Genomic DNA, 16,896 nt, shown 5'->3' on the forward strand with positions numbered 1-16,896 from the left:
TTTTTTTCCTTAGTCTACCCTGGCTGGCTGTTATAGGCTTCCCCTCTGAGCACGCTCTCCAGGTAGTCACTTAGTCTGTGAGTAGTTCTCTGCCACTTTACTTCCTACTCCTTAAGAACCAATCCTTACAAATTCCCGTCGTTTGATGGAGACAGTTGTAAAATCAGAAGACCCCCATCAACCCCCACATTATAAATTGTCCCAGACATAGGAGGCTCAGTTCTATTTTTAAAGTTGTTGGGAGACTATATAGCTTTGTTCAATAACACACATTTCCAGTTTTCACTGTCAACAACTCCCACTAGCAGGAATTTTTTTTTTTTTTTTTTTTTTTTACGTATAGCAAAGCTCTCAAATGTTGCAATCAATTAGAATTCCATGGAATAGTAGATCTAATGATTAAAAAATTCCAGAATTATTCTGTGAATGTCTCTCCACTTAGCTAGAAGAAGTCCATTTAGGCCAGGGAGGCAGGAAAGGCTAAGAGGTAAGGCCAGGCTCTCTCGTTCCAGACTTGAGGTGAGCCCACCCTGGGGTCTTGGTCTCTCTCCTTTGGAGGAGTGCAGACTGTTAGCTGGTTGCCCAGTCTTTGTCCCTTAATCAAACAGGCTGGACTTGCTCTCAGATTTCCTGGAGCCATCCTCTTTTACTGTCCTCCTGCGGGCCTCCAGTTCCGCTATGGCAAGGCCAGATTTGAGGATCACTGGATTGTTTTTGTGGAATGGAGTGTGTGCCTCCTGGAACCTCTCAGGTCCACAAGCCAAGACCTCTGCCCCATGCTTCCTTTCATGAAAAGGGTATGAAATCTGTGCCTTCTCTCGTCTTGCTGTCCTCCCAGGAGCAGCACCCAGTTGGACTTCCCCGGACCACAGGCTCCATGCAGTCCTCGGTGCCCCCGGGCTCGGGTGGCATGGTCTCCGGAGCCAGTCCTGCGGGTCCTGGCTTCCTCAGCACCCAGCCCCAGGCTGCCATCATGAAGCAGATGCTCATTGACCAGCGGGCCCAGTTGATGGAGCAGCAGAAGCAACAGTTCCTGCGGGAGCAAAGGCAGCAGCAGCAGCAGCAGCAACAGCAGCAGCAGCAACAGCAGCAACAGCAACAGCAGCAGCAGCAGCAACAGCAGCAGCAGATTCTGGCCGAGCAGGTAACACGATTCATTTATTCATCAAGCATTTATTCAGTGCCTGGTGTCTGCGGGAGAGTTCCAGTTCATGTCCTTTGTCAAAATAGTCACAGTCCAGCATTTCCCACAATCACAGAAGACCCTGCAGAAGGTAGACCTTTCAATTACTTAGGCTTTTTCTTAGAGTGAATGAGTTTGTTCTTAAAAGACAGGCCTTGGCCATCAAGCGAAGGCCCATTTGCCAGAGACATTTCTTCGATTCAAGCCCGACTCCTTTTCTTCTGGTTTCTGGTGCAGGGGTCTGCGCCCATCAGTATGGGGGCTGGGAGGCTGCCTCACATTCTTCATAGACGCTAATATTTCTAGCACGAAGAGAAAAAGAAAATAACTCAGAGAACTTTGCTTCTTGAAGGAAAATGTCAGAAGGAGGGATCGAGGAGAATTCTACAGAATTGGTCATGAACAATGGGACAGGAACAATAGAAGAATAATAGGGCTCACAGAACTACCTGGAAACCTGAACTCAGGGTCACGGAAAGGGTGCAAACTTAAGAAGATTCCCAACAGCTTTAAAACAGCTCAAGAAATCTTTGAGTTAAAGGAAGGCCTAACACAAATAAAGCCTTACCTTCGGCATCTTTGTCCACCCTTGCCATATAATTCCTCCAGCTTTGGAAGAAAGCCTTCCCTGAGAGCTGCTTCTGTAGGTCTGTGTGTTTTGTTTTTCAAGATGGCCATGCCTGGTTCCCTAGCATCCCGGGGAAGGCCTGAGGCCTTCCACAGGAGATGGCTCGCTGGCTCCCGTGGGGTCTGCACAGGGCAGCTCTCTCTGATGACAGGAGGTGGGTGTGAGGTCGTCATATGAGGCTGAGAGCCCAACAGAGCTCTGCGTGCCAGTTCCCCTCCCAGAACATTCCTAATACAATCCGAATTTTGGAAATTTATCAATACATAAAATACAACACATATGCTACGTACACGTATATACACACAGTATGTGCCCGTATCTGTGTCTCCATCTGCACATGGGATAGTTCGTGGGACGCAGACCCGCCAAGGCCCCTACCAAGAGCTGCAGTTCAGAGCAACACCACCAGTCATCCCCCAAGGAGAAAAATCCTACTGCTGAGCCCGGTTCCCGTATGTTCCCTTCTTGACTTTTGTTCCTGAGCAGCTGTGTAATTATCTCCCCTCTACCAAGGTCGGTCAGCCGCCTGGCAGCTCCTGTACAAACAAACCTCTCACCCTCTCACCCTGCATAAGGTGTGTGACAAGGCACCGGGCTCACATGTCTCAGGCAGTGACAAATGGACACTGGGCTTTGGACGGCCTCTCCTCCGCCAATCCAGTGAGGGTCGGGCACGTCTGATGCTCTGAGCCGTGGCCTGTGCCGTGGGTGCCATGACCCAGGGGCAGGTAGGGGACGGGGTAGCCAGGCCAGCTGGGGGGGGGGGGGGAACTCCGCGAGGGCAGCCAAACCTCAGGGAGCAGGGCGCCCCTCTGAACCAGGATGCAGAGAGGCACAGGGCTCCTTGGAAAAGATCGGGAAGCGGGTGCCATCCCCAGCAGGTTGTGGGCACCAAGCAATGAGGAGGGACTGAGGGCAGAGCAGTGTAACTCAGGACGTGCCCCATCCTTTGCTCGTGTAGGGTTTTGGAAGAACCTCTGACCCTCCCTCCTCATGGGCCAGGTGAGGTTCGATCAGTCCCCAGCCTTTGTCCTGGGACCAGGGTAAGGATCACGTGGACTAAGGCATGCAAGATTCTTGGGCAACCGTGCGCAGGTGTGGGGGGACCTGTCCCGTGCCCCCGGGGTCCCAGAGTGTGCCATGAGGGCTGCGGCCATGAGGCCGGTGGGACAGGGCCGAAGGGAGGCTGGGAGGCTGCGGGGAGGCAGGTGCTCGGCCCGTCTGCCCGGGCGCGCAGTTGATGGGGCGCTGTCGCGGGGCCTGCAAGTGCTGAGCCATCAGCCTTTGGTCTTGAGGACGCTGTTGCCACACGGATGCCACGCTGACTTCCTTGGCGCTGCGCCAGCGGCCCCGGTGTCCTACTAACCTGCCTGCGGAGCCCAGCGACTAGAGAGCCTGGGGCTTCCTGAACGCCGGGTGAGGGGCGAAGCGGGGGACTGGGGGCTCTGAACCGGTTCTGGTGGACTTCGGAACCACGGCAGAGCGCGTGCAAAGCACGTGTGACTTAAGTGTTTTGATCCCTCATTCTCAAAGAGCACGGAGCATGTCACCCCTCGTGCATTCACGAAGGTTCCACGGAACCTAGGATTTTAGACCCAGAAGAGGTGTTGGTGATCGTGAAGGCTTTTGTATTTTACCCGTGAGGAAACTGAGGCCAGGGCGCTCGTGCGATTTCTCGGAGCTAGGGAGGCACGGCCCAGGACTGGAACCGGAGCCCTGACCCCCACCCCGGGCCACCCCGAGGCTGCTGCTTCCAGTGGGCGGTGGGACGCTTAGATGCTCACCTAATACGACAAGTCAGGCTGAGGAGAGGCCCCTGGAGGGCTCGGTTCACTGTCCCTTGCCGCCCAGGAGACTGGCGTGCTTCCTCATCTACACTTTATCCACACAATTAATCAATTTCCACAGTTTGTGCAAAACGCCACGGCAGGCACCGCAGGATGGGGTGAGCGGGGCAGAGGCCTTTCTTTTCTTCGGTTGCCAGAGAGCCGGCTGGCCTTGTGGAGAGAAAGGAAAGGGGAAAAGAAAGAGAAAGAAGATTACAGAGCTGCCCGGAAACAAAAACAAGAGGAAAAAATAGAACTAAACACATGCGTTAGGTGCGAAGTGCTCCAGGGGGGTTATGTGTATGATAAAGACCTTGCTGCGTGGTCTTTAGCAGCCCGGGCGGATGGCAGGTGCCCTGCGACTGTTCCGCGGGGGCTGGAGGGGGTGACGACAGGCCCCTTCCCCTGCCTTTTCCACGTCGCTCGGGGTTCCTCCCCTGTCCCCACGCGGTGTAGGGGGAATCACAGCAGCTGCGAGGAAGCCCCGTGCACGACAGAGAGAGACGAGGTCGCCAGCCTCCTGCCGCTGGCACCCGCCGAGTCCCCCGCGGTTTCCCCAGGGCACGAGGTGTGTTGTACTTGCCCAGGCGTATTTGACAGGCAGCGTGGCCTCGTGGGAATAAGACGAGCCTTTATTTTTATATATATAGCCTCTGAGAAGCCCATCTTCCTATGCTGGAAGCATCTATGTAGGTCATTAGAAATGAGTGGCTTGTCCCCTGAGCTGAGTGGCACAGAGCTAGGAGGCGCATGCAGGCTGCTGTTGGAGAGTCAGGCCGAGACCCCCCCCCCCGCGGTCCCCGCCCCCCGCGAGCAGCAGGTGTGCCAGGTGCTCCCCAAGGGACCCGCATGGCAGTGACCGCGAGCGGAGCGCAGAAGGCCACCCAGTGCACCCAGCACCCCCGTGGGGCAGACCCGGCCAGTGTGCGTGGAGTGGGAGGGCGGGCTGGGGGCCTCCGGGATGGGTCCAGACTCCGAAGGGGCATCCGGGGCTTGGGCCCAGCCCGCGGGCTGGAGCCAGGTGCTGGTCACGGGGAACGCGTTCCTCTTGTGAAAACCGGTCCACCTCGTGCTGTGTGCACCTGCCCGGACGAACCTCACGCCTCTGCGCAGCGCTTCGGGCCTTAACACGGCCTTCCTCAATGCTGCCACGATGTTTCATTGTCTCTCCCCGTGTCACCTCCCTGCCCTCGCTGTCTGTCGTTCCAGCAGCTGCAGCAGACACACCTGCCCCGCCAGCACCTCCAGCAGCAGCGGAGCCCGTACCCAGTGCAGCAGGTCAATCAGTTCCAAGGTGAGGCTGCCCACCCCTTGCATTGTATACCCCCTGGCTGTGAAGTGTACATGCCTGTGTCGCCAGTGGCATCGCCCTCTGGGCGGGGTTTGTGTTCGGGTCATATTAAAAATACTTAAAGGAAAAAATAATAATAAAAATAAAAATACTTAAAGGCAGAGGGTCTCCATCAGTCAGAAGATGCACCTTGGGAGCCCCCTCCTGTGCCATGCATTCCCCGTTCTGGCGGCTGGGTCACACACAGGCCCCGGTGGGCCTCACGGGGGGTCAGAGTGGCTGCAGGGGGCTAGGCTGGGGCAGCCGTTCTTGACCAAACCTACGGAGGTCTTTCCGTAGTTTGATAGGCAGTAAGGACATACTGGCCCCCGGTTGGTTCAAGATCTGCTCTCGGGGAGCGTGGGAGGAACAGCCCTGTGTCACACCTCTCCTGTGAAATGTGACTTTTCTTTTCTTTTTTTTTTTTTTTTTTTTTGAGATGTGACTTTTCTAAGAGAAATATTGGGGATGGGTTGGGGTTGGTTGCATTTTTTTTTCTTTTTTTTTTTTAACCTCGTTTGCTTTCTTTTTTTTTTTTATTTTATTTTATTTATTCATGAGAGGCACAGAGAGAGAGAGAGGCAGAGGGAGAAGCAGGCTCCATGCAGGGGGCCCCAAGCGGGACTTGATCCCGGGACCCTAGGATCACTTCCTGGGCTGAAGGCAGACGCTCAACCACTAAGCCACCCAGGCATCCCAAACCAATGATTTCTATTAAGAACTAATTAAAAAAATGAAATCCTCTAAACCCAGCATAGCATCCCTTGACTTTTCTAGGTTCATAACTCATTCATTATCTTTTGGAATAAAGGGACCCACCGAAATTTAATACTTCTTCTGTATTTCGAATTATTCTGTATGCTTTGGGTCCAGTTTAAAAGTTCTACTCTGAACTTTTCTAAAATCCCACCCCCTAAGTAATCAACCTAGAAATTTAGCTGTACTTAATATAAGCAGCCGGTGACATTGTAGGGTCCCTGAGCTGATTTTTATACACTTTTTTCTTTTCTTTTCTTTTTTTTTTTTTTTACTCCCTTCCCTATTTTATTTTACTAACACCTTAGATATCATAATGTTATGTATCTGGGAAAATAGCAAATTGGTAGATAAGAAGTATTGTCCTTGGAGAGTTCTGTTAGGAATAACTTGCATGAGAACCTCCACGCATTCTCACCACTACACATTTCAAAGGTTTAATGACTATCTTTCTCTTATTGAGTTTTATGCCTCTGGGCAATGTTACACGCCTATGGAGAAATGCTTATTTTTCACAAATACAGGCTTCCTGTGAGTGAAAAAGGAAAACAGACCCTTTTAAGAAAAAATTGCACATGATCTCTATTTGAATATGGAGGATTTTCTTTGACATTGTTACGTTAACCAGTGGACAAGAAAATTAATTTGAGTACAGTGTCCCACAATAATACCTGTTTTGGCTAAAAATAAAAGAAGAAAAAATTAGTCTATTATTTAACATATATAGTAATCAGATAAAGACAAGGTAGTTCTCTGGGCACATTTGCATTTTTTTCTCTATATATTTTTAAAAGCATAAAACTAGATGAATAAAAGTGTTTTGCTTTCTCCTTGGGATAAAAATAAGATGCTGATTGCTGGTTTTAGAGATTCTTTTTTTTTTTTTTTTTTTTTTAAGATTTTACTTCTTTATTCACGAGAGACACAGAGAGAGAGGCAGAGACACAGGCAAAGGGAGAAGCAGGCTCCATGCAGGGACCCTGATGCAGGACCTGATTCCAGGACCCAGGGTCATGACCTGAGCCAAAGGCTCCACCACTGAGCCACCCAGGCGTCCCTTGATTGCTGGTTTTAAAATGCCCCCTTTTAAAAAAAATAAAATAAAATAAAATGCCCCCTTTTGTTTTTCTTAAGAGTTCCACCTAGATAAGACAGTCATCGTATATAAAAATAGAGGTTGGCTTGGATTAAGGCTTCAATACCTCTTAAAAGGCATTGCAGCATTTCTGTCCTCTGAAGAGAGGCACCTATATCCCACTCACCAAAGTAGCCCAGACCATCTCCAGTCCCTCAACATAGCGTTTATAAACATACAAGAAAAATGTCCAAAATATGAAAGTCTTTTTGTTTCCAGCAGCTCATCAGCCTGTTTATGTAATTTGGGTCTAGCCAATCAGTCTCTGAGTCAGCAATATTTTCTCCTTAAATTTTTTTTATAAACAACTCAATAACCCATTTCACCACAGTTGATCAGATTGGCCATGCAGTCAATACAGATTTAGTCGTTAAGGTCACAAAACTTCGTAACAAGATTACAAATTGCAATATAGACTTCCATCCAGTGTTTAACAGGAACTTTTGATTTTTTTTTTAAATCACTTAGATATAATGAAGCTTAAAACAGAAAACTGAAACATTTCTAGAGCTCTCCCCCCAGCCCTTCCAGCTTTGCCCACAGAAACCATTTCATTTCTCAATGCAGCATGATATTGATCTCAAGCCACAAAAACTTAAGTTATAATGAAAATTCCCATAATTTTCTTTCTTAAAGAAAGAAAGAAAATATGGAGACATATGTGCTGCCCAAAAATCAATAACCCCATCAGGAAGATAGAAACACACTTACTGCCCAGGTGCCAGGCTTAACAAGCTTACACTGTTCTCATCTGGTTTCTCAACCCAGTTCCAGGTAGTATCGCATTTGCTTATAATATCGATTGGCTCCCATGCTGCATCTTTTTTAAGTGTCCAAAAAAAAAAAAACTATTTTTCTTTGTCTCATAGACTTAATCATTAGCAGGGACACAGGAAAAAAAACTCATTTTTGTGCACCTCCTAGCCCTTTACAACATTGACCAGAGTTCTGAGGGTGACATTTCTATTCTCTTGGCTGGAGAATCTGGAAATTTCCTAGGACCATGTAAAGAGGGACTCACTGTAATGCCTAATTAGAGTTAAAGGAGTTGGCATTCATACTCTGGCCAACTTTTAAACATCATTAAAACCATGTTAGCCATCTGCTAAGAGAAATAGTGCCTATTTGAAGGAGTTGAGTGGACTTGACTGCAGAAATGCAGAAAGTCGGGGCACCTGGGTGGCTCAGTGAAGCATCTGCCTTCAGCTCAGGTCATGATCTCGGGGTCCTGGGATCGAGCCCCACGTCGAGCTCCTTGTCCTGCGGGGAGCCTGCTTCTCCCTCTGTCCCTGCCTCCCTTTCTTTCTCTGTCTCTCATGAATAAATAAATAAAACCTTAATAAAAAAAAAAAAGAAATGGATAAAGTTCACTGCTGAGGGACAAGAAACAGGATGATTTCTTTTTCTAGCTCAGGAAGCTGGCCAGTTTGCACAGACAGGTTATGATTCAGAGAATCTGGAGCATGTGGAAATCTATAGAGTGGATCCAAAAAATGTCCCATCTGTCGAAACAGCTTCATAACAGAAGCGGTGGCCTTTAACCTCTCGAATCCTGCTCGAGTCTGAAGGGAAATTAGTGTAATGCTCTTTATTGATAGTATTCTCTACTGAACCATGTTCCGCTTCACAAAGAGAAGACACAAAGTGGTCAGCCGTTTCTTCTTAATCTAGCCCAGGAGGTGAATTCCCTCTCACCTCCAAGAATAATGGGATCTGATTGGTTGAGGAGGGCATCATAGCAAGATGAGTGAGAAACAATTTGCTTTTCAGATGTGAACAATAATAGCAGAGTATATCAAGCCAACTACAAAAGCGTGGGTCCTGTACATCTCTATTTTCGCGTGTCTGTTTATAGGAGTTAGCAGTGGTTACCTCTGGGTGGGGGGTTTCAGGTAACTTCAGTTTTCATCTCTGTACTTTTCGATAGTTTCTGAATTTTTTTTTACGATCACCGTATGTTATAGAAGAATGACTGTTGCTTACTAAGGACTTATCATCAGAGTAGACCCTTTCACGTGGAAGTGTTTGTCATGCCTGAAGACGATCCCAACAACACGTAAGTTGTTGATGGCGAGGAGTGAACGGGTATGTCTTACTCTCCCCTGTAGGTTCTCCCCAGGATATAGCAGCCGTGAGAAGCCAGGCAGCCCTCCAGAGCATTCGAACGTCACGGTTGATGGCACAGAACGCAGGCATGATGGGCATGGGGCCCTCGCAGAACCCGGGGACCATGGGCACGGCCCCAGCCCAGTCGGAGATGGGACTGGCCCCTTACAGCAATCCGCCTACCAGCCAGCCGGGAATGTACAACATGAGCACAGGAATGACCCAAATGTTGCAGCACCCAAACCAAAGTGGCATGGGCATCGCACACAGCCAAGCCCAGGGGACAAGGCCGCCCGCCTCCGGGCCAGGGGTGGGCATGGTGAGTGGTTTTGGGCAGAGCATGCTGGTGAACTCGGCCATGGCCCAGCAGCACCCGCAGATGAAGGGGCCGGTGAGCCAGGCCCTGCAGAGGCCCCAGGGCCCGCCCCGGCTGCAGGGCATCCTGGGGACCGTCCAGCAGGGGACGCAGGGCTGGCAGCAGAGGAGCTTGCAGGGGGTGCCCGGGAGGACTAGTGGGGACCTGGGCTCCTTCAACAACGGCGCCGGCTACCCGCTGCAGGCTGGCCAGCCGCGGCTGAGCAAGCAGCACTTCCCGCAGGCGCTGGGCCCCGTGGTGGACGCGGCCGCGGGCGCCCCCAGGCCCCTCGCCCCGGCGGCCGCGGGTCGGCAGGTGATGCCCGCGCTCCCGGGGCAGCAGGGCGGCGGCCAGGCCAGGCCGATGCTCCTGTCCGGCCTGGGCCAGGGGGTGCCCGGGCTGCCGCCGTTCGGCCCGCCCCCGGCGCCGCAGCAGGTGCCCAGCGGCGGCTTCGGCCCGGGCCAGGCCTACGAGCGGAACCCCCCGCAGGACGGGCCCTACGGCTTCGGCGGCGACGCGGCCGCGGCTCCGTTCCCCGGGCTCCCCGACGGCGCGGACCTCGTGGACTCCATCATCAAGGCGGGGCCGGGGGACGAGTGGATGCAGGAGCTCGACGAGCTGTTCGGGAACCCCTAGCCGGGGAGCCCCAGGAGCCCGCGCGTGACAGGGAAACAGGCTGTCGAGCCGGCCCCGGTTTTGTTTCGTCGACCCCGTAAACTGAGCAGAACTGCAGCCGGCCGACCGGGAGAGCGCCGGGTGCCCCGCCGGGCCCGGGCCTGCTCCCCCCGCTCCCCGCGGCCATCGGGCCAACCGCGCCGCGCCGGGCCGCCGCACGGAGGGAGACGCGGTGGAGGCAGGTGCGGCAGGTGCGGCAGGAGGGGCAGGAGGCCAACCCTCCCGGAGCTGCCCAGCCCCAGATAGAGGCAGATGGGGTAGGTGGGGCAGGTGGGGCAGGCGGCCGGCCCTCCGGGAGCTGCTCAGCCCCAGGTGGAGGCAGGTGAGGCAGGTGGGGCAGGAGGCCGGCCCTCCGGGAGCCGAGGCCGCCGGTCAGGGTCAGGCGCCAGGACTCACTGTATGGGGGCGTCAGCCGAGGCCGGGGACAGGTCCCGGGAGGCCTGGCTGCTGCCCGGTGCTGGCCCTCAGGAGCCCCTCACACGGACCCGGGGGGGGGGTGCGCCCCAGAGCGGGGTGCCGTGTCCCGCAGGTGCACCGAGGCCATCCCGCCTCCCCCACAGCACTGCCCCGGCGCTTCGGGCCTCCGCCCCATCCTGCCCCGGCTGGTCCACGTAGACGCTGGCAGATAAAGCTTTTGCGTTGGGGGGCCTGGAACAGAACGGATGCGGGAACTTCGATGAGGCCTGGGATGCGAAGGCGGCACTGGAGTCGGTCCCCCGACGGTGGCTGGGGGGCAGCTCTCCGGCCCGGCAGGCAGGCCGGCCCTCTGAGCTCCCCGGTGAGCTGCTGTGAGCCCCCGTGAGGCCCGCCCAGGGGCGCCCACGCTGGCCCCCCGTGGAAGCAGCCCAGGGGCGATGCTGGGAAGCTGGCCTCGCCGGAAAGCCCAACCCAGAACACTGGGGGACAAGGAACTGCTAAGTCACTTGCTCCACCTGACACGTCTGGACAATAAACAGGAGGAAGACACGGCTCCTTCCACGGGGGCAAAGTCCTCCGCTCCAAGAGCCCGTACAGGTGTCCTCTCTGGGACTCTCTCCCGTCCCCCGGCAAGGTCTGTGCGAGGCTTGGGCAGCCTGGGCTCCGGAGCCCGAGGCCCTTGCAGCCTCTGCAGGCCTTGTGGCCTCATCCTCGTCTAGAGAACTGGGGGGGCCAGTGCTCGGCCCCCACCACATGCTCGCTCCCTGCGTGTCCCAAAGCCTGGCTCCCTCTGGGGCCCACTCAAGGGGGGCTGAGGCGGGGGCTCCGTGGAAGGCGGGGTGCACACACTGCCACTGGCTTTGCTCGCACGTCGAGGTGGTGGATGCACCAAGCCAGGGCGGGCTGGAGGACAGAGGAGGCCCAGACCTGGGCTGTGCTCCTCCTGGGAACAGGTGGTGGCAGCTGACCACGACCTCCTCGCCTGGGAGGGACACCCCGCCATGGAAAGTCTCGAGTAGAAACAGATAAAAACCAAAAAAACAAACAAACGAAGTAAACGAGCAAGACGGAAAACCATTACCTTTATCTGAAAGGTACAGGAAACATAGAAGCAATGATGAGAAACTGGAGGTGGCTGAGGGGGTGCGGGGGGCTCCATTACCTTTTAATAGCTTCCTCCAAATGCTTAGTACTGGGACCAACTCAATAGAGAGGTAGACTTTCATAAGGTTGTTTTGTTTTGTTTTTGTTTTTGTTTTTACTACGGTGCTGATGTATATGTAATGTCTAAAAAAAAAAGTTATTTGTAAATAAGTTTTTACAATACTGCAGATATCACTGGGTCTACTATCTGTAAAAAATATACATATAAATATATATATACTGTTTGTTTAAAATAGAGTATTTTTATTTCATTCCTTAACTCATCATCACAGCAGTGGTATATTGCACTTCAGATGACATCTAATGACTAATTTGTACTGTATGACCTATGGCAACTTGCTCCATTTTATTCAGATTTTTCTAGTTTTCTGTTTTTACTTTGTACATTGAGCATTGCTTATTTCCTTTTAAGAAATGTACAGAACTCTGAAATGTAGAAATGAAGTGATGTTGACATACCACTTTTAAAGAAAAGAAAACAAATAAAAGATCATTATCTGAATCAACCCAAAGCATAGTTTATTTTAGGATTGTCACTGGATCTCCCACCTAAATTCAACAGATATACAATGCCTGGGTTTTAGTTGATTAACTGCAGTTCTTGTCTCAAAATTCTTGATATCATTAAACCTTTATTTAACAGTGGAGATCAATCATTTCCAGTCACTTTAATTCAACCACATAACTAAAACTTTCAAACTTTGCAACCCGAGGGATGTAGCAAAGGGAAGAAAAAAGTTAGCGTTGAAAGGAACCTACTGAAGTCCCTCCCATTTGTAGATTCGTGCTGAAACAACTCAGTTTTTTTTTTTTTAAGATTTTATTTATTTACTCATGAGAGACACACACAGAGAGAGGCAGAGACACAGGCAGAGGGAGAAGCAGGCTCCATGCAGGGAGCCCGACGTGGGACTCGATCCCAGAACTCCAGGATCACACCCTGGGCCGAAGGCAGGCGCTAAACCGCTGAGCCACCCAGGGATCCCCACAATTCAGTTTTCAACTGGTTCATTCAGAGGATTTAGAAAATTGATGATAAAATTTTCATTAAAAAAAAAGGGCTGCCTGGGTGGCTCAGTGGTTGAGCATCTGCCTTGGACTCAGGGTGTGATCCCGGGTCCAGGGATCAAGTCCCGCATTGGGCTCCCCACAGGGAGCCTGCTTCTCCCTCTATGTCTCTGCCTCTGTCTCTCATGAATAAATAAAAATCTTTAAAAATAAATAAATGGAAGAAAGAAGGAAGAAACCTCAAGGAATATATGGAAGGGAAAGTAACACAGGGGCCTTGCCCCACTATAGTGGACACCGCCTGTGCACGCACCCACGCACATACCCCATGGACACCTCATTTCCACCAGCCCTGGCCGCATCTCTCTCCGAAGGACCGCCCTGGGCCCGGGCCTGGCTTTGCCTGCACCATCTACAGGTTATTGGGGATGGTAAGAAGTGTACATTTCTCCAGATCCACGGGAGTCAGTGACCCACTAGTGCTAGAGTGTGAGGACGGGGTCAGGTAGCCTGGATGAGCTCCAAGGTAGGATGTAGGTTCTAGAGCCCCGCTGTGGGATCGGGCAAAGGCTGGGACTTCGCCTCTAGTTGCCCCTTACCTGGCTTCTCGCCCTTCCCCACTCTGTTCTGATTACCCTCCTGGGGGCCCTCCGTTGGTGAATCACACACATGTGACTCCACCCCTCCCCTTCTAGGAGACTTGACCTAAGACTTCCCATCAAACTGGAAAAAGCATAGTCAAACGACACGATTCAAAACCATCTGGGTTAAGCAGCAAAATAGGCCACAAGCACGGAATAAAATCATCATCAAAAACAGACCCAAAACAGGGATCCCTGAGTGGCTCAGTGGTTTAACACCTGCCTTCAGCCTGGGCGTGATCCTGGAGACCCGGGATCGAGTCCCATGTCGGGCTCCCTGCATGGAGCCTGCTTCTCCCTCTGCCTGGGTCTCTGCCTCCCTCTCAATCTCTCTCTCTCTCTCTCTGTGCGTCTCTCATGAATAAATAAATAAGATCTTAAAAAGAAAAGAAAAAAAAAAAACAGACCCAAAACAAAGGTGAGTTTTAATGCGTACCAACCAAGACGAAGACTGCAGTGGACGAAGAGGCCGGCCCTCCCCCCAGGGGCCTGGGGTTCAGGGCTGGAGGGAACAGTGGGACGCCAGGCTCTGTGCCAATGAGGCTCAGCACTCCTGCAGGTAACAGGAGGTTGAAGGATGAACGGATTCGGGCGGTAGGGGCAGGAGGGTGGGAAGGCTGATAAACAGAAGAGTGCAGTACTTAGTCTAGTCCCGAGTAACTAAAACCACACGTTTTCATTCACACGAAAGTGTGTTGTGCACTGGACGAACGGCAGCCCCTTCTCCTTCGGAACGACTCCTAGTAAGTAATCTTAGGGACCTATTTACAATCCGCAAATCCCAGTGCGGTAAGTGTGTGAAGGGGGAAGAAGCAGAAAGTAGACATCTACCCAGGAAGCCACGAAGCATCTGTCCCAGTGAGAAAGATGTATTTTAGTGCTGAAAGTTAAGGAGTGCCCAGAAGCATCAGGTGAGCTCTCTCACCTGAGGAGCCTGTGACCATTCTTTTCAAGGAAAATTGGAGACAAAGAGCAAAAAACAAATGACCTGGTATTTTTCCGTATTAACAAATACGGCACCCACCACCAACCCTGTAAAGGGGGAGGGGAAGTGCCTGGGAAGGGAACAGGGCTACTTGTTTGTATGCCCGGCTCTGTATCATTTTATTTTTTTGTTTTTTTCCCCCTCTTCTCTCTTCAGTTTTGTCCTCTGGTCTCTTTTTAAGTTCCAAGGACATCTGACTCCCACTCTGGTGTCTCCTGGGTAAGCTACCACAACCTGTCTGATTTCATGCAACAGGTGGAGGCAATTATGGCAGCATCCACACAAGTGGGGCCCAAGTGACCCCGCCATGCCCCGGACAGCTGCTAGGCCACCGCTCATGCTGCGGCCCCATCAGTCCCACAGATCCCAAAGCAAGCATGTAATGCTCAATTTAAAAAAAAAAAAAAAACTTCAGAGCTGAAACCAAAAATCTGATTTTAGGTTTTAACTTCTTAGAAATGATCTTTAAACTTTTCATTATGAACATTCTATTGGACAGAAAAGTAGACAGTACGATGAATAACCACACACCTGCCTCAGTTTAGAAACTAATACTTTGCCATATGTGCTTTACATACATACTTTGCAGAACCATTTCAAATAAGTTATACCCGTTCAGCTACTTCACCCCTCAACCCCTCAACAAGCAGCTCCCAAGAATTAGGACATTCTCTTCCTTAGCTACAAGATCGTTATCACACCTCACACAATTAACATTAATTCCCTAATATCATCTAATTCTCACTTTATATTCAGATTGTCCCAATTGTCTCCCAAATGTCTTCCACAGCTGGGTTTGTTGTTGTTGTTGTTGTTGTTGTTGTTTGTTTTTTTTCCAACCAGGATTTGATCAAGGATCTCATATTGCCATTTGGTTTTTATGCCTCTTAAGACTCTTTTTAATATACAATAGTTCCCCATCCCTTTTTTCATAACATTTTCTTGAGACAACCTGATTTCTAAAAATAAACCCCATGAACTCATTAATATACAAAACATATATATATAACTCTCAGATCGGAAACTCACATCTCTCAGGCCAGTGTGTTTCCTCCTTGTAGCCAAATTTATAGGAATTAAAATAATCAAGAGGTTGCCTTGGTGACAATAGAATTAGAACAAAGGAAATAAATTTTATGATTCAGATGTCTACGGATACAAAGCTCTGATATCCTAGTGCACCCATCTTTTTCCACAAGTTTTCAGCTAAATTCTGTGTGTGTGAACTTGTAGTTTACCCTTTTATTTTTTTAAGATTTTATTTATTTGAGAGAAGAGCATAAGCAGGGGGAGTGTCTGAGGGAGAAGGAGAAGCAGACTCCAGGCTGAGGACCTGGTCAGGACCCCAAGGGTCATGACCTGAGTGGAAGGTAGACGCTTGACCTTGACCCCCTGAGACACCCAGGTGCCCTTGTAGTTTACCTTTTTAAATAGCTCCAATTCAGATGCAAAATAGAAATTGTTTATAGATCTTAAAGTGTAGGATTGGGGCAGTTGTGTTTTGCCCCCATTTCCTATGGATATGATTATGCAGTAATTGTTCTTGAGGGTCAAACATTTGCACTCTTTCTTCCTTGTCTTCCACGTGTAAAACAATTAAAGTGTCAAGTCACCAGAACTGATCAGAATACTAAAAAGTAAAAAGGACCATAGAAACACAGCATTTGGGGCACCTGGGTGCTCAGTGGTTGAGCATCTGCCTTTGGCTCAGGTTGTGCTCCCAGGTATTGGGATCGAGTCCCACATCGGGCTCCCTGCATGGAGCCTGCTTCTCCCTCTGCCTGTGTCTCTGCCTCTCTCTCTCTCTCTGTCTCTCATGAATAAATAAATAAAATCTTAAGAAAAGAAAGAAAGAAAGAGACACAGCATTTTAGAGTGAGCAACAACCCCATTTTGCCCAGGGAAAGCAGAGGCAGAGAGCCAGAGTGCTGCAGCAGCATGGCCTGCAAGTGCTAGAAGAGGAACAGTGTGGTCTGGCTCTGGTCTTCACTTCTTCACTACACCCCCCCCCCCCCGCCCCATTGATGAGGTGCCTTATGCCAGGCAAACAGCCAGTGAATGGGGGGAACCTGATATCCCCATTCCCAGATCACGATGTTCTCAGGGCATTTGGAATATTTAGTACTGCTCTTTGGGAGTCAAGGGCTTGTCCTATCTTCCCCCCTATTCTGGAGACACTAGTTTTTAAATGCCTTTATTTCATTTTCTGTTATTCATCGTCTTTAAAACTTCCTCTGTAGCCACACAAAAAAAGAAAAGTCCCAATAGACAGCGTCTTGAAGATGCCTGCAACAGCCTCAAGGCTGTCCACTTGCTGTAGAAGAATTGACAGAGAGCCCTTTTCCTGACGTTAAAATGTGTCCTATGTGCTCATAATTCCCAATTTCCTAAAGTCCCTGAAGACTGTGAGGTGAACTCATTCCCACTTTACAGATGAGGAAAGTAAAGAAGGGTCATTTGCACCGTGCCACACAGTGACTGCATCTCTGTGTCACAACAGCTGCGGGCCCCAAGTCCCATGTGACACAGGACAGCTAGCATCCTCGCTATCACTGCACACAGTCTCTGGATGGTTCCTTAAAAATGATAGGCCTTAAAAAAAATAAAAAAAAAAAGATAGGCCTCTTTTTTTTTTTTTTCTTTTCGTTTTTTCTTTATCAAGAACATTCCGCAACCAGATTCATTTT

General features: G+C 50.5%; 1 protein-coding gene and 1 long non-coding RNA gene across 8 annotated transcripts in view; one reads left to right on the forward strand and one right to left on the reverse strand.

The window, feature by feature from the left end:
• MAML3 (mastermind like transcriptional coactivator 3) overlaps positions 1 to 12,081 on the forward strand; it is a 472,489-nt gene extending 460,408 nt beyond the window's left edge. For 6 of the 7 annotated variants that reach the window (XM_072788292.1, XM_072788288.1, XM_072788293.1 and 3 more), the window contains 3 exons: positions 839 to 1,144; positions 4,847 to 4,931; positions 8,967 to 12,081. In XM_072788292.1, the coding sequence (XP_072644393.1) occupies positions 839 to 1,144; positions 4,847 to 4,931; positions 8,967 to 9,955 (1,380 nt within the window). In that variant the 3' untranslated portion in view covers positions 9,956 to 12,081. The remainder of the gene's footprint in view (positions 1 to 838; positions 1,145 to 4,846; positions 4,932 to 8,966) is intronic. The other variant, XM_072788290.1, reaches the window with a different exon arrangement.
• Positions 283 to 16,227, reverse strand: LOC140611634 (uncharacterized). Its single transcript, XR_012012728.1, has 3 exons — positions 15,239 to 16,227; positions 3,596 to 3,808; positions 283 to 1,485 (listed from the first exon to the last, which is right to left on the reverse strand). It is a non-coding gene; the product is annotated as an uncharacterized lncRNA (long non-coding RNA).
• Positions 16,228 to 16,896: the final 669 nt, after the last annotated feature.

This window comes from Canis lupus, chromosome 20 (genome assembly GCF_048164855.1).
Source record: "Canis lupus baileyi chromosome 20, mCanLup2.hap1, whole genome shotgun sequence".
Classification (NCBI taxonomy): Eukaryota; Metazoa; Chordata; class Mammalia; order Carnivora; family Canidae; genus Canis; species Canis lupus.